This window comes from Mytilus galloprovincialis, chromosome 4 (genome assembly GCF_965363235.1).
Source record: "Mytilus galloprovincialis chromosome 4, xbMytGall1.hap1.1, whole genome shotgun sequence".
In the NCBI taxonomy this organism is placed as follows: domain Eukaryota; kingdom Metazoa; phylum Mollusca; class Bivalvia; order Mytilida; family Mytilidae; genus Mytilus; species Mytilus galloprovincialis.
In genome coordinates, this window is record NC_134841.1 from 9,634,021 (window position 1) to 9,656,615 (window position 22,595).

At 32.8% G+C, this 22,595-nt stretch overlaps 1 protein-coding gene across 3 annotated transcripts; it reads left to right on the plus strand.

Moving 5' to 3' along the window:
• Positions 1 to 6,139: 6,139 nt before the first annotated feature.
• Positions 6,140 to 18,827, plus strand: LOC143071313 (uncharacterized). Of its 3 annotated transcripts, none has more exons than XM_076245551.1 (6): positions 6,140 to 6,289; positions 8,644 to 8,760; positions 9,763 to 9,992; positions 14,808 to 14,958; positions 16,052 to 16,303; positions 17,864 to 18,827. In XM_076245551.1, the coding sequence occupies exons 2-6, from the start codon at positions 8,676 to 8,678 to the stop codon at positions 18,004 to 18,006; spliced, it is 861 nt and encodes a 286-aa protein (XP_076101666.1). In that variant the 5' UTR covers positions 6,140 to 6,289; positions 8,644 to 8,675; the 3' UTR covers positions 18,007 to 18,827. The 3 variants fall into 3 exon arrangements, with proteins under 3 accessions (XP_076101666.1, XP_076101668.1, XP_076101667.1); XM_076245553.1 differs by having other exon boundaries at positions 17,867 to 18,827; XM_076245552.1 differs by lacking the exon at positions 6,140 to 6,289 and adding an exon at positions 7,595 to 7,737.
• Positions 18,828 to 22,595: the final 3,768 nt, after the last annotated feature.

Here is a 22,595-nt window from a genome sequence, read left to right on the forward strand (position 1 = left end):
AAATTATCTACTCATGCATAATATGGCGAGATGGTTTGTTTTATAAACTGTTATTGAATAATATAAATGGTAAGATGTATAATGTAGTGTTAATCCTCCAAAACCATACAAAGTCGGATATATTTGTGATATGACGTATACATGTAGTGTTTTGTACTTCCTTTATTTGTCTTTGAAACAATCTTTTTTTCCTCAGAAAAAGCCAAAATATCCAAATTCGGAGACTGCATGCTTAATCCACGTACTACTCGCGAAATGCAAAATGGTCAGGTTTGGTAATGTTCACATATTTGTATACTAGTATATAGATTGTTTATTTTCAACTTATTTCAATGGAGATTTTTTTAACGTATTGAGAAAGGTGTGTGTAATTGTTCTCTTGTGTTTTTTTTTTTTTTTTTTTTTTTTTTTTTTTTTTTTTGGGGGGGGGGGGGGGTCGTGAAAAGTTAATGTCTTTGGAATGATTGTTTTTTTTTCCGTATTTCACGGTAATAACTTGGAAAATAAATTAGAGGAAATGAGCAAAGCCCATACCGCATAGTCAGTACAAAAGGCCACGAAATGACAATGTAAAACAATTCAAACGAGAAAACTACATGTATTTTGCTCAGAAAAGGTTTCCCTATAAATAAGTATCAAGATAAAAGGCAATAAAACAACAAAACTCATAAGAGCCAAAATTGCCCAAAATGAGACCTTAACATTTACCATAAAATATATTCAGACACATTGCAGTATTTTTTTTTAATCTATTGTAGTTTAAAAGATAAACCTAAAATATTAAAAGTCACCGCCGTAAATATTCACTTAGAAAAAAAATGAAACACAACTCTCTATATGTCAGAGACCCCCAGGCCTCAGTAAACAAAAAATAAATGTAGTATTTTTATGTTCATTCAGACACAAATCTAATTAAATTACAGCTATTGTGTGTCCAAGCTATGCTTACGCGGATCTGAAAACGCTCCATTCTATTTTCTGTTTAAAGACCATTGGGATTCTCGATTTTGTCGGATTTATATACACCTTCAAAAATGTGAAGGCTGAATGTCATTGGCTTATGTAATATTTACTAGAACAGAAAGTATCAAAGGACTGAAGTACTGAACATCGGATGACCACAAGTTCTCGTTGATGGTCACACGCACTTGTCTTAAAGAAAATCACATCACAATACCTGAAAGTGAGGTTAACTTACAGAGACATATTTTTTCTGAGACAAGTTCGTGCGTGGATGATGAACGGGCTCGTCTAGATATTCAACATGATATAGTCAGTATCAAAAACGAAACTACCTATTATTCTATATATAACAGTTACATGTATACATAATTTTTATCCAAATGCTATAGCATTCTATTTTACTATTCTAATAATAGTGCAGTGCAAGTGCATGGTGAAAATACTTCTATAATAATTCGGATTTTCTAATAGTTTGGATTTATGTAGGCATTCATTTTTCCGGTATAAACGTTCTTGAGATGTTCTACCGAATGCGTTAACACAATTGTCCTGTATGTGTGCCTAGATATAACTTACTTATAACTTAAAAATATATTTCTAACGACGCATTATTTTCATATAAATAAATTTGGTGTATTTACTGTCTTCTGATTGGTTAAAATTATTAGTTTTATTTTCAATGTTGTCAATTTTCATGGCGACACGCCCACTCCGCTGATGTTGTGTATTCATACACCAACATGTGTGTACGTTGTTATTGTTAATATAAATAATATAAAAAGTTCTTTGAGCTTTATTTTTGATAGAAATTTATTTATAATGAATGGCAATAATTTATTTTGAATTTATTGAACCATAAAATTAATTTTTGACTCTTCACATTTTACATAATCCGCTTCGCGGATTATTCAATGTGAAGAGTCAAAAATTAATTTTATGGTTCAATAAATTAAAAATAAATAATAGCCATTCATTAAATAATTAATTTAATATGTTCTAAAAAAATGTTTATGAGTATTACTTGAAGCGACAAGGAATGCTATTTTGCACTCGGTTATGTCTGCGTTTTTATACGATCGGTAACATGTACCAGTCAAAGTCGAAAATCAAATCTCTGTTGCGACAATACATCGGAATGCCCTCACGGTCATCGTGATGTAAACATGAAGTGTGGGCAGGTGGACGTGTGCTTCCTTGTTCCAGGACAAACACTATTGTTTTATTTTTTTCTCTCATTTTCTCATATTTATCAGAATAATCTGTCCGGGTAAGGTGAAATGGATTTCTGTGAAGTAGTATGTTAAAAATCCGACTCAGGGTGTTGGTCTATTACAAAACAGGGTTAATATTCATTTCACATTAATATTAATATGTTCTCGTACGATTATGCACCTGTCCCAAGTCTGGAGCCTGTAATTCAGTGGGTTGTCGTCTGTTGATGTGTTACATACCGGTTTTTGTTTTTCGTTCATTTTTTGTACATAAATTATGTCGTTAGTTTTCTCGTCTGAATTGTTTTACATTTGTCATTAAGGGGCCTTTTATAGCTGATTATGGGGTATGGGCTTTGGTCATTGTTGAAGGCCGTACGGTGACCTATAGTTGTTGATTTCTGTGTCATTTGGTGTTTTGTGGAGAGTTGTCTCATTGGCAATCATAACACATAGTCTATATATATATTTCAATTTTCCGCTGGACGTCAAGCATACATTCATAATCATGTAAGTGTGCAATAAATGCATGAAAACATAATAAAAAGATGCAAACAAGTGTCATGCACCGAGTTGAAGGTCATCCCATATCTCCTTTAATTCCTTTTTTTGGGGATGGGCTCGGTTGGCGAGTAGTCCAAGTATCTAGCCTGTCAACACTTACATGTAGGTTGTGAGTTCGAATCCCACACGTGGCAGGTAAGCTCGACTCCAATCTTAATTTAATAGAATTATTAGTTTTTCCTACCGAAAGTCGGTGGTTCTTTCCGGGGACTTCGGCTTCTTCCATCAATATAAACTCACCGCCACGATACAGCATGATAGTGTTGAAAGTGGCGTTAAAAAGCAACCAATCAACAAATTAATCAACCAATCATCCATACCGGTACAATTATAAATGCAAGAGAGGATAATTTTGTAGCTATCGTTATTAAATATTTTTAAAATTGACTCTGAGTTCATTGGTGTCTTTTGCAATGAATAGAAATAAGAAGATATGATATGAGTGCCAATGAGACTACTCTACATCTAAGTCATAATGTGTAAAAGGAAACAATTATAGGTTAAATTACGGCCTTCAACACGGAGCTTTTACTCAAACCGAACAGCAAGCTATAAATAAGAGCCACAAAATTTGTTTTATCATATTTTCGCCGCTGCAGGGAAATTCTTCAACTAGTTCCTGTATCAATTGATCTTAATCTTCCGCCGAAATGTTTGAAACGTTAATTTTTGTTAAAATGCATTGTCTCACTTTATCTTAAAAGATTTCGCTTAAAAGATTAAAGATATATTTCTAAAACGTAATAAGTTAACTACATATGCTCAATATTGTAGATCCCGTATATTCATTATTGTAGACCCATCGATAAAAAATCATAATTTGACAATTTTCCATCAATAATATCTGGTGTGATTTTTAAAATGCATTGTCTCACTTTATCTTAAAAATGCACTTTCGCTTAAAAGATTAAAGATCTATTTCTAAAACGTAATAAGTTAACTACATATGCTCAATATTGTAGATCCCGTATATTCATTATTGTAGACCCGTCGATAAAAATTCATAATTTAACAATTTTCCATCAATAATATCTGGTGTGATTTTTTTCATCTTTAATCAAGGAACAAACATGTCAAGGTTTTTTCTTTTTACATCTCAACCATTTTCCAAACGATAGCTAAAGATTTGATCCGGGTCTATATTAATTCTGCAGAAGCAGATCGGAATCAGTTCTGACGTAGTGAGTAATCGCTTTAATCGTAATCATGTTCATTGACCATCAGGACGATGAATGCACATCATCATAATGATGTTTCGACATCATCATAATGCTGTTCTGACACCCTATAAAGATGTAAACCGAACCCCACCCTATGATGTTACATTGTCATAATATAATGACATTACCACATCATATAACGATGTTAGCACATAACATAAGGATACGTTCACATCATATAAAGAAGTTTACACATAATATAAAGACATCTGTACATGATATAAGACCATTTGCACATCATATAAGATAATTTGCACATCATATAATATAATTTGCACATCAGATAATGTCAAATTGTCATCATATAAAGGTGATTGCACATCACATAATGCCGTTTCTATATCGTGTAAGGAAAGCATCACATAATATAAGGACGCAATCACATGACATAATGGAGAAAGCACATTATATAATGAATTGTGGACATGATATAAAGATGTTTGTACCTCATATAAATGTGTTTGGACAGCATATAAGGACAACTTCACATCATATAATGACAAGTGTACATCATATAAGGACAAGTTCACATCACATAATGACAAGTGTACATCATATAAGGACAAGTGCACATCATATAATGTCATTTGCACATCATATAAGGGTAAAATAACATCATATAAAGGCAAATGAACATCATATAATGAGAAATGTCATAATAAGACAGTGTCGGCGTTCCATACAACTGAATCATTCATTGATCATATCGTTAATTTTTCCGTAGAAAACATGAAAAGAATAAGAAATGTCTTCCTCAGAAAAAGTTGACCAACATGCTTTCTATGACAGTCAGCTCCGAACGTTTCTAGTTACGCATCTACACGTTTCTTGCTTTCATTTTAAGAATTGAATTGACCCTTGTAACTTCTTTGGGTTGTAAAAGCGTTGACCGTAGTACATTTTGTTCCGCGCTTCAATCTTAAATGTGCGCATGGTCAACGCCTCTGAAGTTATAAAAATAAGCTTTCAATACTTATAATTACATTTTTTTAGCTAGAATCGTGAAAACACGATTTCTATCAAGTTTTTCTTTAATTTACCTGTGCACTTTATTGTGGGATTTAGTGTCAACTTCATTGTGTAATGCATGTTAATTTTAAAAGAACGCAAAATTGCTGTTAGCCAATCAAAATATATAACTGTATCATAATGAAACATACGTCTAATGTAATTATATGCATGTGAAGTTGCCCGAAAAAGGTAAGTTCAGAAATAACATCAAATCAACATGTTGGAAGAATAAACTTTATTTATAAGCACTGGTTCGACTGTTAGTATAAGAGGGTACTATCCTCGGTTCAGTCGTCGGTGCTACGGAAATGGCACGATCTTGAGAATCTTGTTTCAAAGTTTCCCTTTGATAAACTATGACCACTTAAGTTCCAACTTCCTCAGGCAAGCTTGAACTTAGATGAAATTGGCTAATGATTCGGTCAAATAGCTCCTAACATGTCATCTTATTGATAAAGACTGTAGTCATTGATTTTAGATATTTATGCTTGAACATTTCTGGTTAATGTAAATCCACAAAAGAGCTTCGGGGAAACGAATATTATCAAATACTGGTTTTTTTTTTGATAAATCTCAATTTTGAAAATATCATTATTCTCTGAAGAAAAAGAATTCATATCTGATAAAACAATATAATAAAGTAAGAATAGAAAATGAAATAAAAAAAAATAGTTAAATTTAGAATTGAGCGAAATTCTATAATAGTCCACCTGACTTTAAATAATAAAATTGAGAATGGAAATGGGGAATGTGTCAAAGAGACAACAACCCGACCATAGAAAAAACAACAGCAGAAGGTCACTAACAGGTCTTCAATGTAGCAAGACATTCCCGCACCCGGAGGCGTCCTTCAGCTGGCCCCTAAACAAATATATACTAGTTCAGTGATAATGAACGCCATACTAATTTCCGAATTGTACACAAGAAACTAAAATTAAAAAAATACAAGACTAACAAAGGCCAGAGGCTCCTGACTTGGGACAGGCGAAAAAATGCGGCGGGGTTAAACATGTTTATGAGATCTCAACCCTCCCCCTATACCTCTAGCCAATGTAGAAAAGTAAATGCATAACAATACGCACATATATATATCTGAGATATAGGTATTTAAATGTAGACTAAATTTAATCCTCAGTTAATATTTAAATGTGACAATCGATGATCCACTCACACACCCTGGTTTGTGTATGTACACACATGAATGGGTAGCTACACAGTTCACATACCAATCAATTTAAACCATTGATAATGGATCAATGATTATAGACTCTATAATAGTTAGTGTCAGTATGACATAATATACACACAATTTCAAGAACAGTAAGTGATTTTACAAATATACCATATTTTTCAATAATTATCATGATTATAAACAAAACTAGAAATCGCGACGCGTGTGGGCGTCGATGTCCAGAAATACACTGTATTAGGCAGCAACCATTTGATTTTCTGGGGGGGGGGGGGGGGCTATGGTTTTTTTTGGAAAAAAAAGTTTGTTTCCAGTTATTGGAGATTGGAGAAAAAAATAATTTGTTTTTGATTCTGAGAAAAAAAAATTGTTTGTTTCACCCTCAGCTGCCACTTTATGTAATGCTAAAATTGAAAGAAAAAAATTGTTTTCGACTTGTCGCGAAAAAAATAGATTGTCCAGAAAAAAAAACCATAGCCCCCCCCCCCCCCCCCCCCCCAGAAAATCAAATGGTTGCTGCCTTACATTTATCAATTATTTTTTTCTTTAAATTTTACACTAAAGTTTTATTCACACGATAAATAAAAAAGTGAAGATTTTCAAGTTATTTATGATCAGGCTAACACAAAAAGAGCTGACGTCTTTCAAATGCAAAATTTCAAAAATTCATGAAATAACCAATGTCCAAAGAAAATTTATAATAATGTTTGCATTGACTCCGACAGAGTATAAACAGATATGTAATACATCGATTTAAGTTGAATCCAACGGAGGCAAACGACAACTATAATTAACTAGAGGCTTTAAAGAGCCTGTGTCGCTCACCTTGGTCTTTGTGCATATTAATTAAACAAAGGACACAGATGGATTCATGACAAAATTTTGTTTTGGTGATGTTGATGTGTTTGTAGATATTACTTAATTGGACACTCTTGCTGTTAACAATATATCTATCTATAATGCACTTTGCCCAGTAGTTACAGAGAAAAACATTTTGTAAAAATTTACCAAAATTTACATTTTAATTTTTGAAAATTATTAAAAATTCACAATAACTCTTTAAGGGGTCAATTGACCATTTTCCTTATCATAACTTATTTGTAGGTCTTACTTTGCTGTACATTATTACTGTGTACAGTTTATCTCTATCTATAATAATATTCAAGATAATAACCAAAAACAGCCAAGTTTCCTTAAAATTACTAATTCAGGGACAGCAACCAAACAACCAGTTGTCCGATTCGTCTGAAAATTTCAGGGCAGATAGTTCTTAACTTGATTATCAATTTTACCCCGGTTTCAGATTTGCTCTAAATGTTTTGAGGTATAAGCCAAAATCTACATTTTATCCCTATGTTTTATTTTTAGCCATGGCTGCCATCTTGGTTGGCTGGCCGGGTCATCGGACACCGTTTTTTAACTAGATACCCCAATGATGATTTTGGCCAAGTTTGGTTAAATTTGGCCCAATAGTTACAGAGGGGAAGATTTTTGTAAAAGTTAACAGACGACGCCGGACAACGACGACGGACGACGGACGCCAAGTGATGAGAAAAGCTCACGTGGTCCTTCGGGCCAGGTGAGCTAAAAATAATACGAGAGAGCCAGTTAGGGATTGGGTTAACAGTAATGTTACACTGACTAAAATTACAACAAACAGTTACATTGAGATATTATTGCATGAATACTTGCATGTTTTTCAGTTATTTTCACACAATATGATAGGAGGGACTATCTTATTTTTTGCTTATTTTAATCTCTCAAATTCACTGTTGTACAGGGTTTTCCTGACTGCACGTATTCCGCTATTTACTCTATATTTTTTGAACTCACCATTTCAAACAGAAATATTTTTTAAAGACTTTTCTAACATAACAAAAGATTATTAGGGACAAATTAAGAGATTATTAGTGATTCTACAATAAGAAACAGGACAATCTAGACTAAAACAGTTCAACGAAACAGACTATTTCGGGGCTTTTTAAAGCTGAATATGTCGTACGAGCTTTGCTCATAATTGAAGGCCGTACTGTGAACTGTGGTTTGTTTATTTCTATGTCAATTGGTCTCTTGTGGAGAATTTTCTCACTGGTAATCATACCACATCTTCTATTTTACATTCAAATCTAAAACAGGACAATCGTAACTAAAATAGAACAATGAAATCGTTCACAGTTTTGGAGAGATTGGAACAGTTACTGTGGTTTAAATGTAATGCGATAATTATGAGATCGACTAAAGACAAAATGTTACATGTATAAAATTGAGAATGGAAATGGGGAATGTGTCAAAGAGACAACAACCCGACCAAATAAAAAACAACAGCAGAGGGTCACCAACAGGTCTTCAATGTAGCGAGAAATTCCCGCACCCGGAGGCGTCCTTCAGCTGGCCCCTAAACAAATATATACTAGTCCAGTGATAATGAACGCCATACTAATTTCCAAATTGTACAACTGATCACGAACACCTTTTTTTGTTTTAGTGCATAGCTGATTTTTAAATAAAATAACCACCATGAAGATGAGAATATACATGGATATAATTACTGTGACAATATGCTTGATATTAAGTAGAACTGTCACTTGTTATACAGTCGATCGTAAGTACAGTCACTATTGGCGTCTTGGTATTAAGTATACTGGATAATAGGGAATTTATTGTTAGATTTATTATTCTAAACTACATGTAAAATCTTCAGTAATATTTGTATGGCATAGCTGAACTTGTTTCAGAAATTATAACATTATCAGCTTCACATGCACCTTGTTGCACAAGACGCAATTCGATAAAACATTGCTTTTTATATGATAATTAAGTTGATGTAAAGCTTATGTATTGATGGATATCTTTAACAACGCAGAATCAATCTGTATATAAGATTATCCGTATAGCTTTGTCATTTTTTCAACCGTTTAAAGTAACTTTTGATTTGGGATGCTCTTCTTATATTTTTCTTAAAAAAAATTGAAATGCCAGGTGCAGTTTTCCATGTGATTCAAATACATGTATCTTAAATATAACATGGCTTTGTAAGACATTTATTTTGCAGTAGCCGAGTTGTATTAGGAAAACTTTTTGATATGACACTTCTACTTTTGTCCTACTTCTTTTCTAATTCTTTACATCGTTCAATGTATTAACAATGAACTAGAATTGTTGTGATTCAATGTGGCAATATATGGAGAAGGTAGATCAAAGCAACAATCGGTGTATACAGACTTTTATCGATTCATTCATTAATAATGGCGGTAGGTCGCATCAACGCAAAAGGCTGTATCACGGAGATAAAAAAGGATGCAATGTATATATATATGAAAAAGACAAGGTGCTATATGAAATACTATCTTCCATGAAGATCACGACCCAACCTGATCAGCGAACAAACAACAGATAGCCAATTCTTAAGTGATTTTATTATAATTATAAACTTACAAGTTAAAAACTAGGTCGAGTTTTAAATGCTTTATTTGCTTATCATTAGACATATTCACACTTTACGTAAAATGTACACTTGTACTACATAGAGCAAGCTGAAGGACTGTAAAATAAAACGCTTGCATTCCTTATTTCATTAATTTCTATATTTTGTCTTTACTTTCAGTTTCATTTAATTCTTACAACTGTGATGAATACGCAAGAAGAATACCATTGGATAAAGAATATACCCTAACTTGGTTAGGAAAAACAGATCCCAAAATATGTACTTTTAACTTCACTGGTGGTGATAACGGACAAGGGTTTACTAATTATAAAGTTTGTTTTGAGACTGAACAATATGACTTACCATCGTTTGATGTAGAATTAGTTGTTTCTAATGGTACCGAAAAATGGGTAAGTATACTTGTTTTATTATTTTTTTTTAAAATAAAGTGAGACGGAGTTTTAATACGTCATCAATATTATCCTTTTTTGTAAAATTTTTAAACTCTAAATACACAAATCAATTACTTACAGCTTGTTTGTACACATTTATACGTAAAAAGAAGGAATATACATTGTTTAAAATTGATAGTCCTGTAATAAGAACAAATGGCTTTAAAAGCTTTCGCTAAAATGGGTTATTCTATTGCGATAAAACGTCAGATTTTGTTCGCTTAAAATGTCATATCAATGCACTAAAATGCCATATCAATGCGTTAAAATGTCCTCCACCGCTTTATAACACACTGTAAGTATTCAAATAACCCTATGCTACATGATATGACTACAAAATAATCTGTGATTTATCGAATTATCAAAATATTTTTTGCTTTCAAATTTTGTGTATGGCAGAGAAGCAAATTCCAATTTTTAGAACTGTGTTTTTGCTCAATAAGAGAAACAACCAGCAACCTTCCGCATTCGAGTTTATAATCCGTTTTATCTGACAAGTATGCGACACACTTCTTGGGTATATTAAATGAACATCATCAAAATATGAGTTAAATCAACTTAAATGAATGAAAGGAAGAGTTACATGTATGTGTCAAGGAAGAGTTACATGTATATGTCAAGGAAGAGTTACATGTATGTGTCAAGGAGAGAACAAGACAAAACAAACAATCCAGGAAAAATTTAGTTTTTGTATAATGATCATTACATGTAGCATGTTTATCTCAGTGGCGTAGCTTCCATTGAGGCAATGAGGCAACTGCCTCACTAGTTTTTTTTGGCAAAAAAAAAAAAAAATATGAAATATTTTCATGTACTTGACACTTAGTTTTATTTCAAATAAGAAAATACTAGATCATCGTCTTTTTCTGTGAAGCTTTTTTACGGAAACATACATTGTCGCCCGTCATTGGTATTATAAATTTGTAAAAAGTTGTTGACGATCCAAAATTGGAAATCATGGACAAATATCTTATTAAAAAAAGAAAGACAGTCACTGCAGAATCCACGGATAATATGGATCCGGGTAAATTAATATATAATAGTTCTTTAGTATCATGACAGCATTATATCCGATTTATTGTGTATAGATCGTAGATCTTTAAATTGTGTATGACACAGGCGCGGATTCAGATGGAAGAAAAAATGGGGGAGGGTCGGACCCGGCATACGCCCCCTAAACATGCACTTTTCTCTTTTTTTAGCATATACTTGTCATTGTTTCGCCCCCTAGTATTTAAACCTGGATCCACCCCTGTGACATACTAATGTGTGTTCCCAATAAAAAAAAGAGAAAGTCCGCGGTCGGAGACATATCGGTAGAAATATTTACACCCCCTTTTTGTTTTTAAAGTCGGTAACTACATGTACAAATAACATAAGCTCTGTAGGGCTATTTTAAACCGACACACAAACATGAGACAAATATACAAACAGTACAATATTAAAAATTAATAACATGTATGTCTGTCTGTCCGTCCTTTATAACACTTTGATAGGCAATATTTCATTTTCTTACGGAAAGACGGTCGTATCAGACGTTCATGATGAGCAACAAAAAAACTGTCAACGATTAACTTGCATGAACTTATTTTACAATCTGACTTTTTTTTTTGCAGTTATATCCAAAACCCATGAAGAAGCTTCATGTAGCGACTCTCAAGATTCTGAAACAAACCCAAATACAAAAACACAAACACAAACACAAACACAGTCTCTTGATCCAGTTGGTTTTATAGGAAAATCTTTAAATGATACACTTAAAAGTACAATTCTTGGTTCAAAATGGACACCAGAAAAAGGAAAATTTACATTTCCTCTTACACACGGTAGAAGATATAATGTAGCCTGGGAAGATAAATTCAATTGGCTAAGGGATTCTCCTTCTACAGATTCTGCTTTCTGTGCTCCCTGCATAGCGTTTGGTGAATGTAAGTCTTCTGGTGGCTATTCAGACAAATTTTCCTCGTCTGGAATGAAAGACTGGGAAAATGCTGTCGGGGCTAAAAGAGGAACTTTTTTGATACATCAAGAATCTAGTGGCCACAAGGACGCTTTGCTCAAATCGTCGAACTTTCTACAAATCATTGAGGGAGGGGAAAAAAACATCAAGTGTAGTATTTCTAAGGCTTACGAAGATAATATTAAGAAAAATCAACAGATAATTCTCAATATTATCGACGTTATCGTAGTCATGGGTCAACGTAACATACCACTTCGAGGTCATAATTGGGATAAAGACGCTAAACGTGAAGATGGGAATTTTGATTTTTTCGTCCATTGGAAAGCCGAAGACAAACCCGTCCTAAAACAACATTTAGCTACAGCAGCATACAACGCAAAATATTTGAGTCCCGACATTCAGAATGAAATTATTGCAATCGCTGGAGATGAGGTGTTAGAAGTCATTCTGTCAAGAGCTAGATGTGCCAAGTGGTTTTCTATTATGGCAGATGAATGTACAGACGTGGCAAACCTAGAGCAAATGGCAGTCTGCATTAGATTTGTTGATGTGAAAAGTATTGTGAATGAAGATTTCATTGGATTTGTCCCTCTAGATAAGGTAGATGCAGCATCCATATCAACAGCCTTGCTTAAGATAATGGAGGATTGTAAATTAGATTTGCGAAATTTACGGGGTCAGGGATATGACGGAGCAAGCGTGATGTCTGGGTTAAAATCTGGTGTAAGTGCCCGAATTAAAGAACTACAACCCCGTGCAGAATACCATCATTGTAGAGCACATGCGTTAAATTTGGTTATTTCGTCATCATGTAGAAGTGTTGATATGATAAGAACCGTATTTGATGATGTTAATCAATTAACGTGGTTCCTTGGTGGCAGTCCAAAGAGAACAGCAATTCTTAAGCGACACTTGCCCGATGCAAAACAAGTTGATTATTTAGTAGGGGATACCGATGACGAGAAAGTTGAGAGTAACATCAATATTGCAAATGCCTTTTCCAAGAGTTTGCTTCCGAAATTGTGTGAAACAAGATGGTCTGCTAGAGTTGACACACTGTCCGTTATTTTGGCTAAATACAAGGCAGTTCTTGCATCTCTTGAAGATGTAAGAAAGGAGAGTACGGCAACCGAAGCTCGCACAAAAACCACTGCATTTATACATATGATGGAGAAGAGCACTTTTGTTGTTTCAATAGTAATTGCCCATCATATTTTAAGTTATACAAAGCCCTTAAGTCTTGCATTGCAGAATGCAAAATGTGATGTGTTCAAGGCCTTCACAGATGCTCAGACATGTAAAAAGGTAGTTGCTGCTCAAAGGTCGGACGAAGTGTTCAACAGATGTATATGGATGAAAGCAGCTGAGATCGCCGAGAGCATAGACATCGAGCTCGGTAAACCAAGAACAGTTGGGCGAATGCGTCATCGGGCTAATGCTGCATTTTCCGACGATTCGGTACACGGCTATTATAGAGTGAACGCATACTTTCCGTTTGTCGATCACTGTTTGAATGAGTTGAATGAACGATTTCCTGAACAAACACGCCCATCTTTCTTGGCGTTTCAGTTGCTGCCATGTCGCCTTCAGAACATAACTGAGGAGGAAATTGCCGATATCCAAGTCAGATATGAGGAGGATATGCCAGACTCTCCAGGGTTTGTTAGAGAACTTGAACGGTGGAAAATGTTCTGTTCCGGACTCCAAAACAGAGATAAAGATACCGGTAATCAGTCTTTGGAAACGGCAATTCAACTTGCAGACCCCAATTATTATCCCAATGTTCATGCAGTATTTAGAGTGCTGCTCACAATGCCTGTAGGATCCGTGCCCTGTGAGAGGTCTTTCTCTGCGATGAGACGATTAAAACATTGGAGCAGATCTACGATGACCGAAGACCGACTTTCTGGACTGGCTAGTCTCTTCATACATAGAGATATCACCGTTTGTAGAGAGAAGATTATGAGAAAATTTGATGAAACCAAAAAACGTCGCCTTGGACCATTACATTTCTAACATTAATGATAATTTGATAACTACATGTACTTGTACACAGGTGTTAACTTATTAAAATTGCAAAAAATAGTACACTGTCATATTATTTACATGTGAAAAGAGAATCCCATACAATGCATAAGAGGTATACTTTCGAGACGAATACACTATTTATTTAATATTTAGTACTTGTCATCCCAAAAGACAGTGTTGTATCAAGACTAACTTTCCTCATATAGATATGTTGCGATATGGCGATATGGCATTAGGTTGTGATCACAAATCATACATTTAAATCCAGGAAAACGCGTTTCAGGCCCTCAAACACCCCTAAAAAAATTTTCGAATTGCCTCACTATATATAAGACCCAAGCTACGCCCCTGTTATCTGACAGTGGTACATAATCAGTGTTTTGTTTTAAGCTTCACTTTAATGATTTAAAATTTCGCGTGTTATGATAAGCAAATAACAGTCACTATTTAAACAACATGTGTTAATATTAAAATTGATTTAATTTGTCCAGCTATAATATTCGGGACACAATACTTTCTGGTCTTTGGATCCATACAACCGTTCGTCCTTCTATGTAATATACATGTACCACTAAGTTGTGGTCACAGAAAATGGAAACTATGGAAACATGTTCACTATGACGAGAACTTTTGAAAAAAAAATATATATATATTTATATATCTGATCCTTATTTCACATAGGTCACTGAAAACGAAATTATGATATTGCGGATATGGCATGGTGTCCTATGGGACATATTTTCTAGTTTAAATAAAACAGTTGTTTATATTTTATATAAATTCAGGTGTACGATAGTTCAGATACAGGAATTGAAAGTAAATGTGTTAACAAAGCTAAGGATATGATGTTTAAGCTTGTCGTATCAAAGAATTATCAGGAGTCCACGTGGAATTTAAAATTAAAAATAACATCGCAAACATTTGTAGATTCCAAAGGTATGTTTATATACTGTCACAGTGTGATTGAAAATGAATTGTGCTACTTTAACGGTGCCACAGTGCCTATAGCATACACAGCACAGGTTACATAGATATTGTAAACTGTATAAATATAATCATGAAACTTTATAGAGTTCTGGTCATAGGGTCAATGTATTCACTCAAAGAACCAATTGTTAACAGTTGATGAAACTTCAATGTTAGTGGAACTATAAATAAAAACTTTTTATATTAGTAATATAAAACCACTACAAACTACTAAACAATTTCCACATTTTTACCCCTATACCATTTTAACTCAGCTGCAAATGTGCTATTGAGGACAACTTTTATACAGTATTGCAATCCGCAAAAGATTTTATATATTTCATATCGCGCTATGTGAAAACATCAATAGGCATCTTCCAGTCATTGGTGTATGTGTGTTATTTTCTTTGTATTTCATTATAAAATGTATATCTGTATACGTACATGTAGTCCTTGTATTTTGTTTCTTATGAGTCGCTATATTGTAACTTGTTTTCATGCGGATAGAAGATAATGGATTTTAGTCGGAAAAGAATGATGTTACTTGTTAAACCTTTAACTGGAGTTTCATTCCACTATTTTGTCAGTTGCTTCAAAATAAAGTGTTTACAGTGATTTTTCATTTTGTTAGGCCTGATGTAAACATGTTCAGATACTTTTTTCTACAGCTTTTAATGCGTCATTGTAAAATACATAGTTGTTTTTGCACGATAGATATTAATATGTTGATTTTGTAACGGGAAAAAATCTTGTGAAAAGAAACAGAATATTTTCCTAGCAAAATGCAAGATATAATTAGGTACAAAATTGGAAACACGAAGCAAATAAGCTGACCTAGCAACAGCCAGGCAAAATTACAGTCTAAAAACATCCTCATGGTTCTCAGACAAAACTAATGGGCATCCCTTTATCTTAAATGTGTGATGTACAATTTGTTATACGTCAACTATGTTTGTCGAGTTCTCAATCTGTACATCAAAATAAATGTTCTTATTTATATACTAGAAGTTTTTTTGTTTTTTTTTTTGGTCTGTTAAAATCGAATCTTTATATTTGATTATAGTTGGAGAAATTTGGGACCAAATACTAAGTGTAATAGAAGATATTATTCCTCTGGCAATTGTTGTGATTGTTGTGTTCTGTATACTGAGCAACCAACGTGCACGGGAGCAATGTCGTTCTATGCTAACGAGTATTATAGACAAAATAAAGGGAAATAACTCAAGGCAGAGACGTGATCCAGAAGGAAGGAGAGACTCAGAACATTCTGTTCGTTTACATGTAGACGAAACACAACATAGTGATAACTCAAGCGGTGAGTAAACTGGTTTATAATAAAGTATCAAAGAACAGGTTTCTCTCTAAGCTGGCCTCTAAACAAAAAATGTTGTATGATACTGGTTCAGAGAAAATTGATGTCACACTGAATGTTTGATGTTGCCATGGAATAAAATGGCCACGTATTCCTTGAAGTCTCAGTTTGCTTGAAAAATACATGTGGAATACTGAAATCGGTAGGATTCCAATGTGGTATATTTTTCTTATTTTTAATACAAATACTAGCATACTGTTGAAGCATCATTTATATACGATAAACACTATATATAAATGATTACCTTTCAAGTTGCAAAAAATAAATAAAAGTTAACGAGGAGCAATATAAAAAATATAGAGGGAAGATAAAAAAGGAAACAAAACAAGAAAATCTGACAAAACATTATGACAAAAGAACAAGGACACAAGAACGAACAACTATAGGACTGTACAGTTCTTATAATATACAAATATAAAACAGAAGATTAAGCAATACGAACCCGAACGCAAACTCAGTTTGAACTCATGTGTTTGATAGTAATAATTAGTTTCTGATCCATAAATGACACACGCATTGACGTGTAGATAATATAACGTGAGCGTTTGGAATGATGACTCGGTTCTCTAGGACCAAGGATCATAGACAAGACCTGGTTGATTAAACACAGGCATTGTATTTGAAAACCAATTTGGCAGTACAAACAACAATGAATGATTAGAGCCTTAAGACAACACGAAAAACTCAGCGTTTAGAGTAAAACTATGAGTAAAATCGCGTGCTTCTGAAGAAGAAGCAAACTCGCGTGCATGTTTGTTTTATGGTAACTAAAGTTGCATTCGATGGTTCATAATTAAAGAAGAAAAAAAAACAGTATTGATGAAAAACATGAGCATGAGAACATAGTTATATATAGAATGAAATTCAAAACATTGTGGCTGTGGCCATTGATTGACACATTAAATTCATCCATTGACTGGGACATTTTAGGTGAACGTTTGTATGTAACGACCACTGCTCACTATGTACTTTTTAAAGACACTTAAACTATGGGGTCACCAAAGGTTCTCAACACCTTAATAAAGTAATTCGAAAAATTAATCAGAAATAACACGATGTTTTGATTTATATCAATTATATAAATCAAAACATAAAGGTTATTCCTGATTAATTTTTCCAATTCTTTTATAATTAAAGGCGTTAAGAAACCTTTGGTGACCCCACAGTTTAAATGTCTATCGTAGGTACGTCGTGAACAGTGGTCGTTACAGACAAACGTTCACGTAAATTGTCCCAGTCAATGGATGCATTTAATGTGTCAATCAATGGCCACAGCCACACTGTTTTGAATTTCATTCTATTTACCTTTTTCCCCGTAGAGCCTCAAAACTTTGCATATTTTCCTGTTCATCGTATCAAGTAATTCACAAAGGTTTACAATTAAACTGAAATCACTATCAATGATCGTTTACCGTTGGAACAACCCAGACATTGTGAACCTTTTATGTAATTGTTATATGTATATTTGTTTTAAAAAAAACCCAAACTTTTCTGTTATTTCAGCAGAGACAGTTAGTTTACAAAACATTCATATAGAACCAGATGGGCCAGCTATACCTCAGTCAAACAGTAATTTACCGGATGCACCGCCTCCTAGCTATGATGAAGTTGTCAAAAATACAAATAATGACATTAGTAAATGTTAATATACACACGTACATGTACTTTAAATTATAACCAGCAATTCCTTTTCTAACGGAAAGCTATTATAGTATTATATTTCAATAGACCATACCGACTCCAGTGCTTAATACATCTACGAAAACTCAGGAAGAATTTCTTTTTTTTTTTTTCTTTCTACATGACAAGTGAAATCTTCAACATATTAATTCCGATGTAACTACTAGTATTTCACAGGTTTGGTGGTAATTCTATTTTTGACGATAATTGTTTAACAGTAAAACTTTGATTTTCTAATTGACAATGATTATTGATGGATTTTTTGAATCGGGCAATTCATCCTTCCAAGACAAAATGGAACATCATTGTAGACAAGACCTCGATTATACAAATCATTAGTAAATCCACTAGCTTATTTCAGACAACCATATCAGTATTCAAAATATTTTTTCAAAAATCCTGATTTTATTTTGTGTACAAATTGCATAATCAATAAACTTATCCTAGTTTGATGTCACCAAGACCTGTTAACTGTAGCACTATTGATTCAATTTTTTAGTGCTATTATATTTTTTAGATAATGTATTGAAGGAACATTTTTGTATTTTTTTTAAAGTAAAAAGACGAAAAAGGTTTTCAGTATCTTATGTTTGGTATTTCAATCAACACTCAGTGTAATAATGCTTAAAGTTTGTCCACAATTAAAACATCGTTTATCAAAATCCTATTAAAATACTTCTGTAGAATTTCAATATTCTATTTTTAGTTCGAGTTATATATTCTCATTATTCTGGGAAAATGAATAATTGTTTCATAAAATAAACTGATATAACATAAAGTTACAAAAGTAGTTATACCTTCTTTTAAGAATATATAATATATGACATGCATTTTTTTCTCACAAAAGTCACAAAATATACCAGTTACAAATGCCAGGCTTCCAGTGGAGCGGTTGACTACTATGCAACGTCAGAGTTGGTTGTTAGTCTCTCTTATATTTATTCTTTTCGGTTTGTATCTATGGCAAAACAAACTGCTTATTGTTCATGTCTCTAGACTAGTTTAAATAATATGCAGAATTTCAAATAACTGTTCCGTGTTCATTCATGATATAGCAGTCTTTGAAATAAGACAAAACAATGCATCTAGAAAATAATATAAAGTTTAAATAGCAAGTTTAAAATAGTAGCACTTAAAGCCGACATGGCCAGATTGGAGAAGAAGTTATCGTTTTTATATCACAACATACAGACCAAAAAGTTCATGCCTTAGACTGGTTTTGTTCTACAGTTGCCTGTACTTCTTCTTTCATGTAGTTGACAATAATAATTCATAGCATAGGCTCAATATATCAATTCAATTGGTCATTTTTTAGAGTACGTATGATCGATTTATTGATATTGAGTTCAAATACATTTCTGAGGGAAAAATAAAGTCTATGTCATATACATGTAGCTTTACATAGATCGTACTTTCTTAAATTATGCGTATGTGCAATGTGCCACATACTCATTGAAATTATATTGAGAAACCAGCTGTTTTGAATTGCCGGTTTTTTATGATACTATATCACATTTATTATACACAAATGACCTGATCAGATTCATGCGTCCGATTTGTTAAACCATGAGGTCATTTGAAATGCTCAAACCAAAATATTGTACACAGGCAAAACTTGCTCACATTAATTTCACATGAATCTCGGATGAAATTCGCATGAAAAATTTCACCTCAATCGAGCTTATGTATACATGAAACTCACGTGAAAATTTTCATGTGAATTTTACGTGAATTGAGATTCACATGAATCTGATGTGAAAATTTTCACATTCATTGTCATTGTAAATATATGGTTCCAGATGAAATATTTAGAATAAAAAGCATCATTATTGAATTTGAACCAAATGACGTAAAAATTCCGGGAATTCACATGAAAAATTTCACCTAGTCAATCAAGCTTATGTATACATGAAACTCATGTTTAGTATAAAAAGCATCATTTTTTCCTAACGGCTCTGGAAATTTGTACCTCTCAGCCGGTATTTTTGACAAATACCCCTTCTAAGCATGATATATTTGTATAAAATTTACAACAAAATAAATTGATAAATTTTATGATTTTATAATTAAATTTTAAAATTTAGATGTTATTTGAATAACTCTATTTTAAATATTCATGTGAATTTCACATGAAAAAAATTTACGTGATTTTCATGTGAAATTCACATGAGTTTCACATGAGATTCACGTGAAACTCACATCAACTGATTTCACATGCGTTTCACGTATAAGCTCGTTTGAGGTCAAATTCATGTGATTTTCACGTGAGATTCACATGAATTTAAATTCCCGTGAAATTGATGTGAGTGAAATTTGCCTCTGTTAAGCTAGTTATGTAAAAGTATGTATGTAGAAGTGTGTCAAGCTGAAAATACAAACGACCAAAAGGGACCGAAACATGTATAATAATTATAAAATTATAATTTCTCCAGTGAAATGATTGACAGTTTCTGTATTCATTCATTTTTTTTCCGTTTAATGATTAAGTATAAGAGAGAAAATTATCCGATTTCGTTCGATACACATACTGTGTATAATAATGCATTTAAAGTATTTAAGTAAAAGGATGTATAGGAACATGCAAAAGCGACTCAAACGGTTTGTCAAACAAGACAACCAACAAGAAAGATGTTTAATTTATCAAATTATGAACAAATTGAAAACTGAAGATAGAGCTCTGGTCTTTCCTTTATTGCGGGGTTCATGCTTATATATTGGCGAGTTTTGGATGTGTCTATGGGCCACTCGATATCTCTCGGCCGGAACGTCTCGAAAGTTTTCGGTCATTTATACAGGTCTTTATAACAGGTTGTTATCTACGTCTTTGGTATGGTCCTTGATGGCCCTTGACGACGCAATTATATTTGTTTTAAAACGACCACTGTACACTGTGTGTATATATCCGGGTCAATTATAACATGGTATTGTATGTTGTCTCGATAACATGTGAACTAATTATGTTTGAAGATTTAACAACGGGATACTGAGTGTGTATTTCATCATAGACTTACGGGAGAGAAGATTCTGGTTAAAATATTAATATTAGATCGGAAAACAGAAAGATAATATTCTTATCAAAAGTATTTAATTCAATCGGAATCAAAGAAATATATACAAAATATATACTGTAGTTATGTTTCTGAAGAAACTAACAATGATTGAAATCAGAATATTTTCAGAGTTGTAATTAAGAAATAAGTATTTTATATTACAAGATACTCTGCTTTGGTATTTTTTAATATTCATTTGTAAAGGAAACATAAAAATTAAATCTAAATAAATTCTTGCATCCTACAAAAAAAAATGTGTATAAACAATAATCTTTATATTTGTACGTTAATTATTTCATACCATTTTAGTATTTAGGTTTTATGAGTAATTATTATTTATTTTTTTGTATTGTAATATATCCATAAAACGGAAAGTAAGATAAATTTAGTAAATATTTAAATTTTAAACGGTCGTGAATAAAAATTTGTGTGTTTTCAATTCATAAAGCATGATTTTAAATCCTTGCAACTCACAACAACCGTAAAAATAATTTACAATAATCACAACAAAATTTAATTACAACCATAATGTTGATTATTTTATACCGTTTTAGTATGGATTTAGAAGTCTTTGCTTATATTTTGTATAGTAATATATTCACATAGTGGAATGTTAGAATTTAAAGTAGATTCATTCGATAAATAAACTGTCCATATATATTCAAAAGAATTTGAAAAAAAATACTAACAGGAACGTTAGTTTTTTATAAAATTTAAATTCAATTTTTGTTTGTTTGTTTTAATAGTTTGACCGTATAGCATCTACATATTTGTACTATATGGTACGGTTTTGAAAATTGTATTCATTGTGTTGACCAACTATCCTACACCTCTTGATTCATTCACATTATTATAGATCACATTTCAAAAGCACACTATCGATTTGCGTTCTCAAAAATTCCGGATAAAATGTCAATGAATCCGGAGTCTAAACATTTCATGTAGGCCGTTTAACATTCGAATTCAACTATTACATTTGTACATTAAGATATGTGATGATGCAAATGCGTATTCTTTTCCTGGGTATCAGTGAGATGCTTTCTATTTACTATTTCTTGCGCTAAGATACTACTTGCATGCAATACTATTAAATTCACTCGTGACAGCTTATTTTCGTTTTTGTTATCTAAATTCAGGACACGGCAGATAGAGCTTCACATGTGACTTTCAAGCACGGTCATAATTTCTAACGGTATTCTGACCTCGAGTTGTTTCTCTTTTGTTTCTTTTTTGAGAAACTGTCCTATTATAAACTTTGACCTTTTCGAAAAGCTAAGGATTGTCTACCCCAGGAATAGATTCCATAACTTTGTAATGTATTTAGCCTTTTTACTTTTTTCATTCGAGCGTCACTGATGCTTTTTTGTATCTACTGAACTCGTGTCTGGCGTACATCATTTTAATTCTGGTATCTTTTTATATCTACATACCTTTTTATATAAATTGGTTATTTGAAAGTGTGTACAGGTATTCATAAACTTCTGAATTAAGAAATTCTTCGGCAA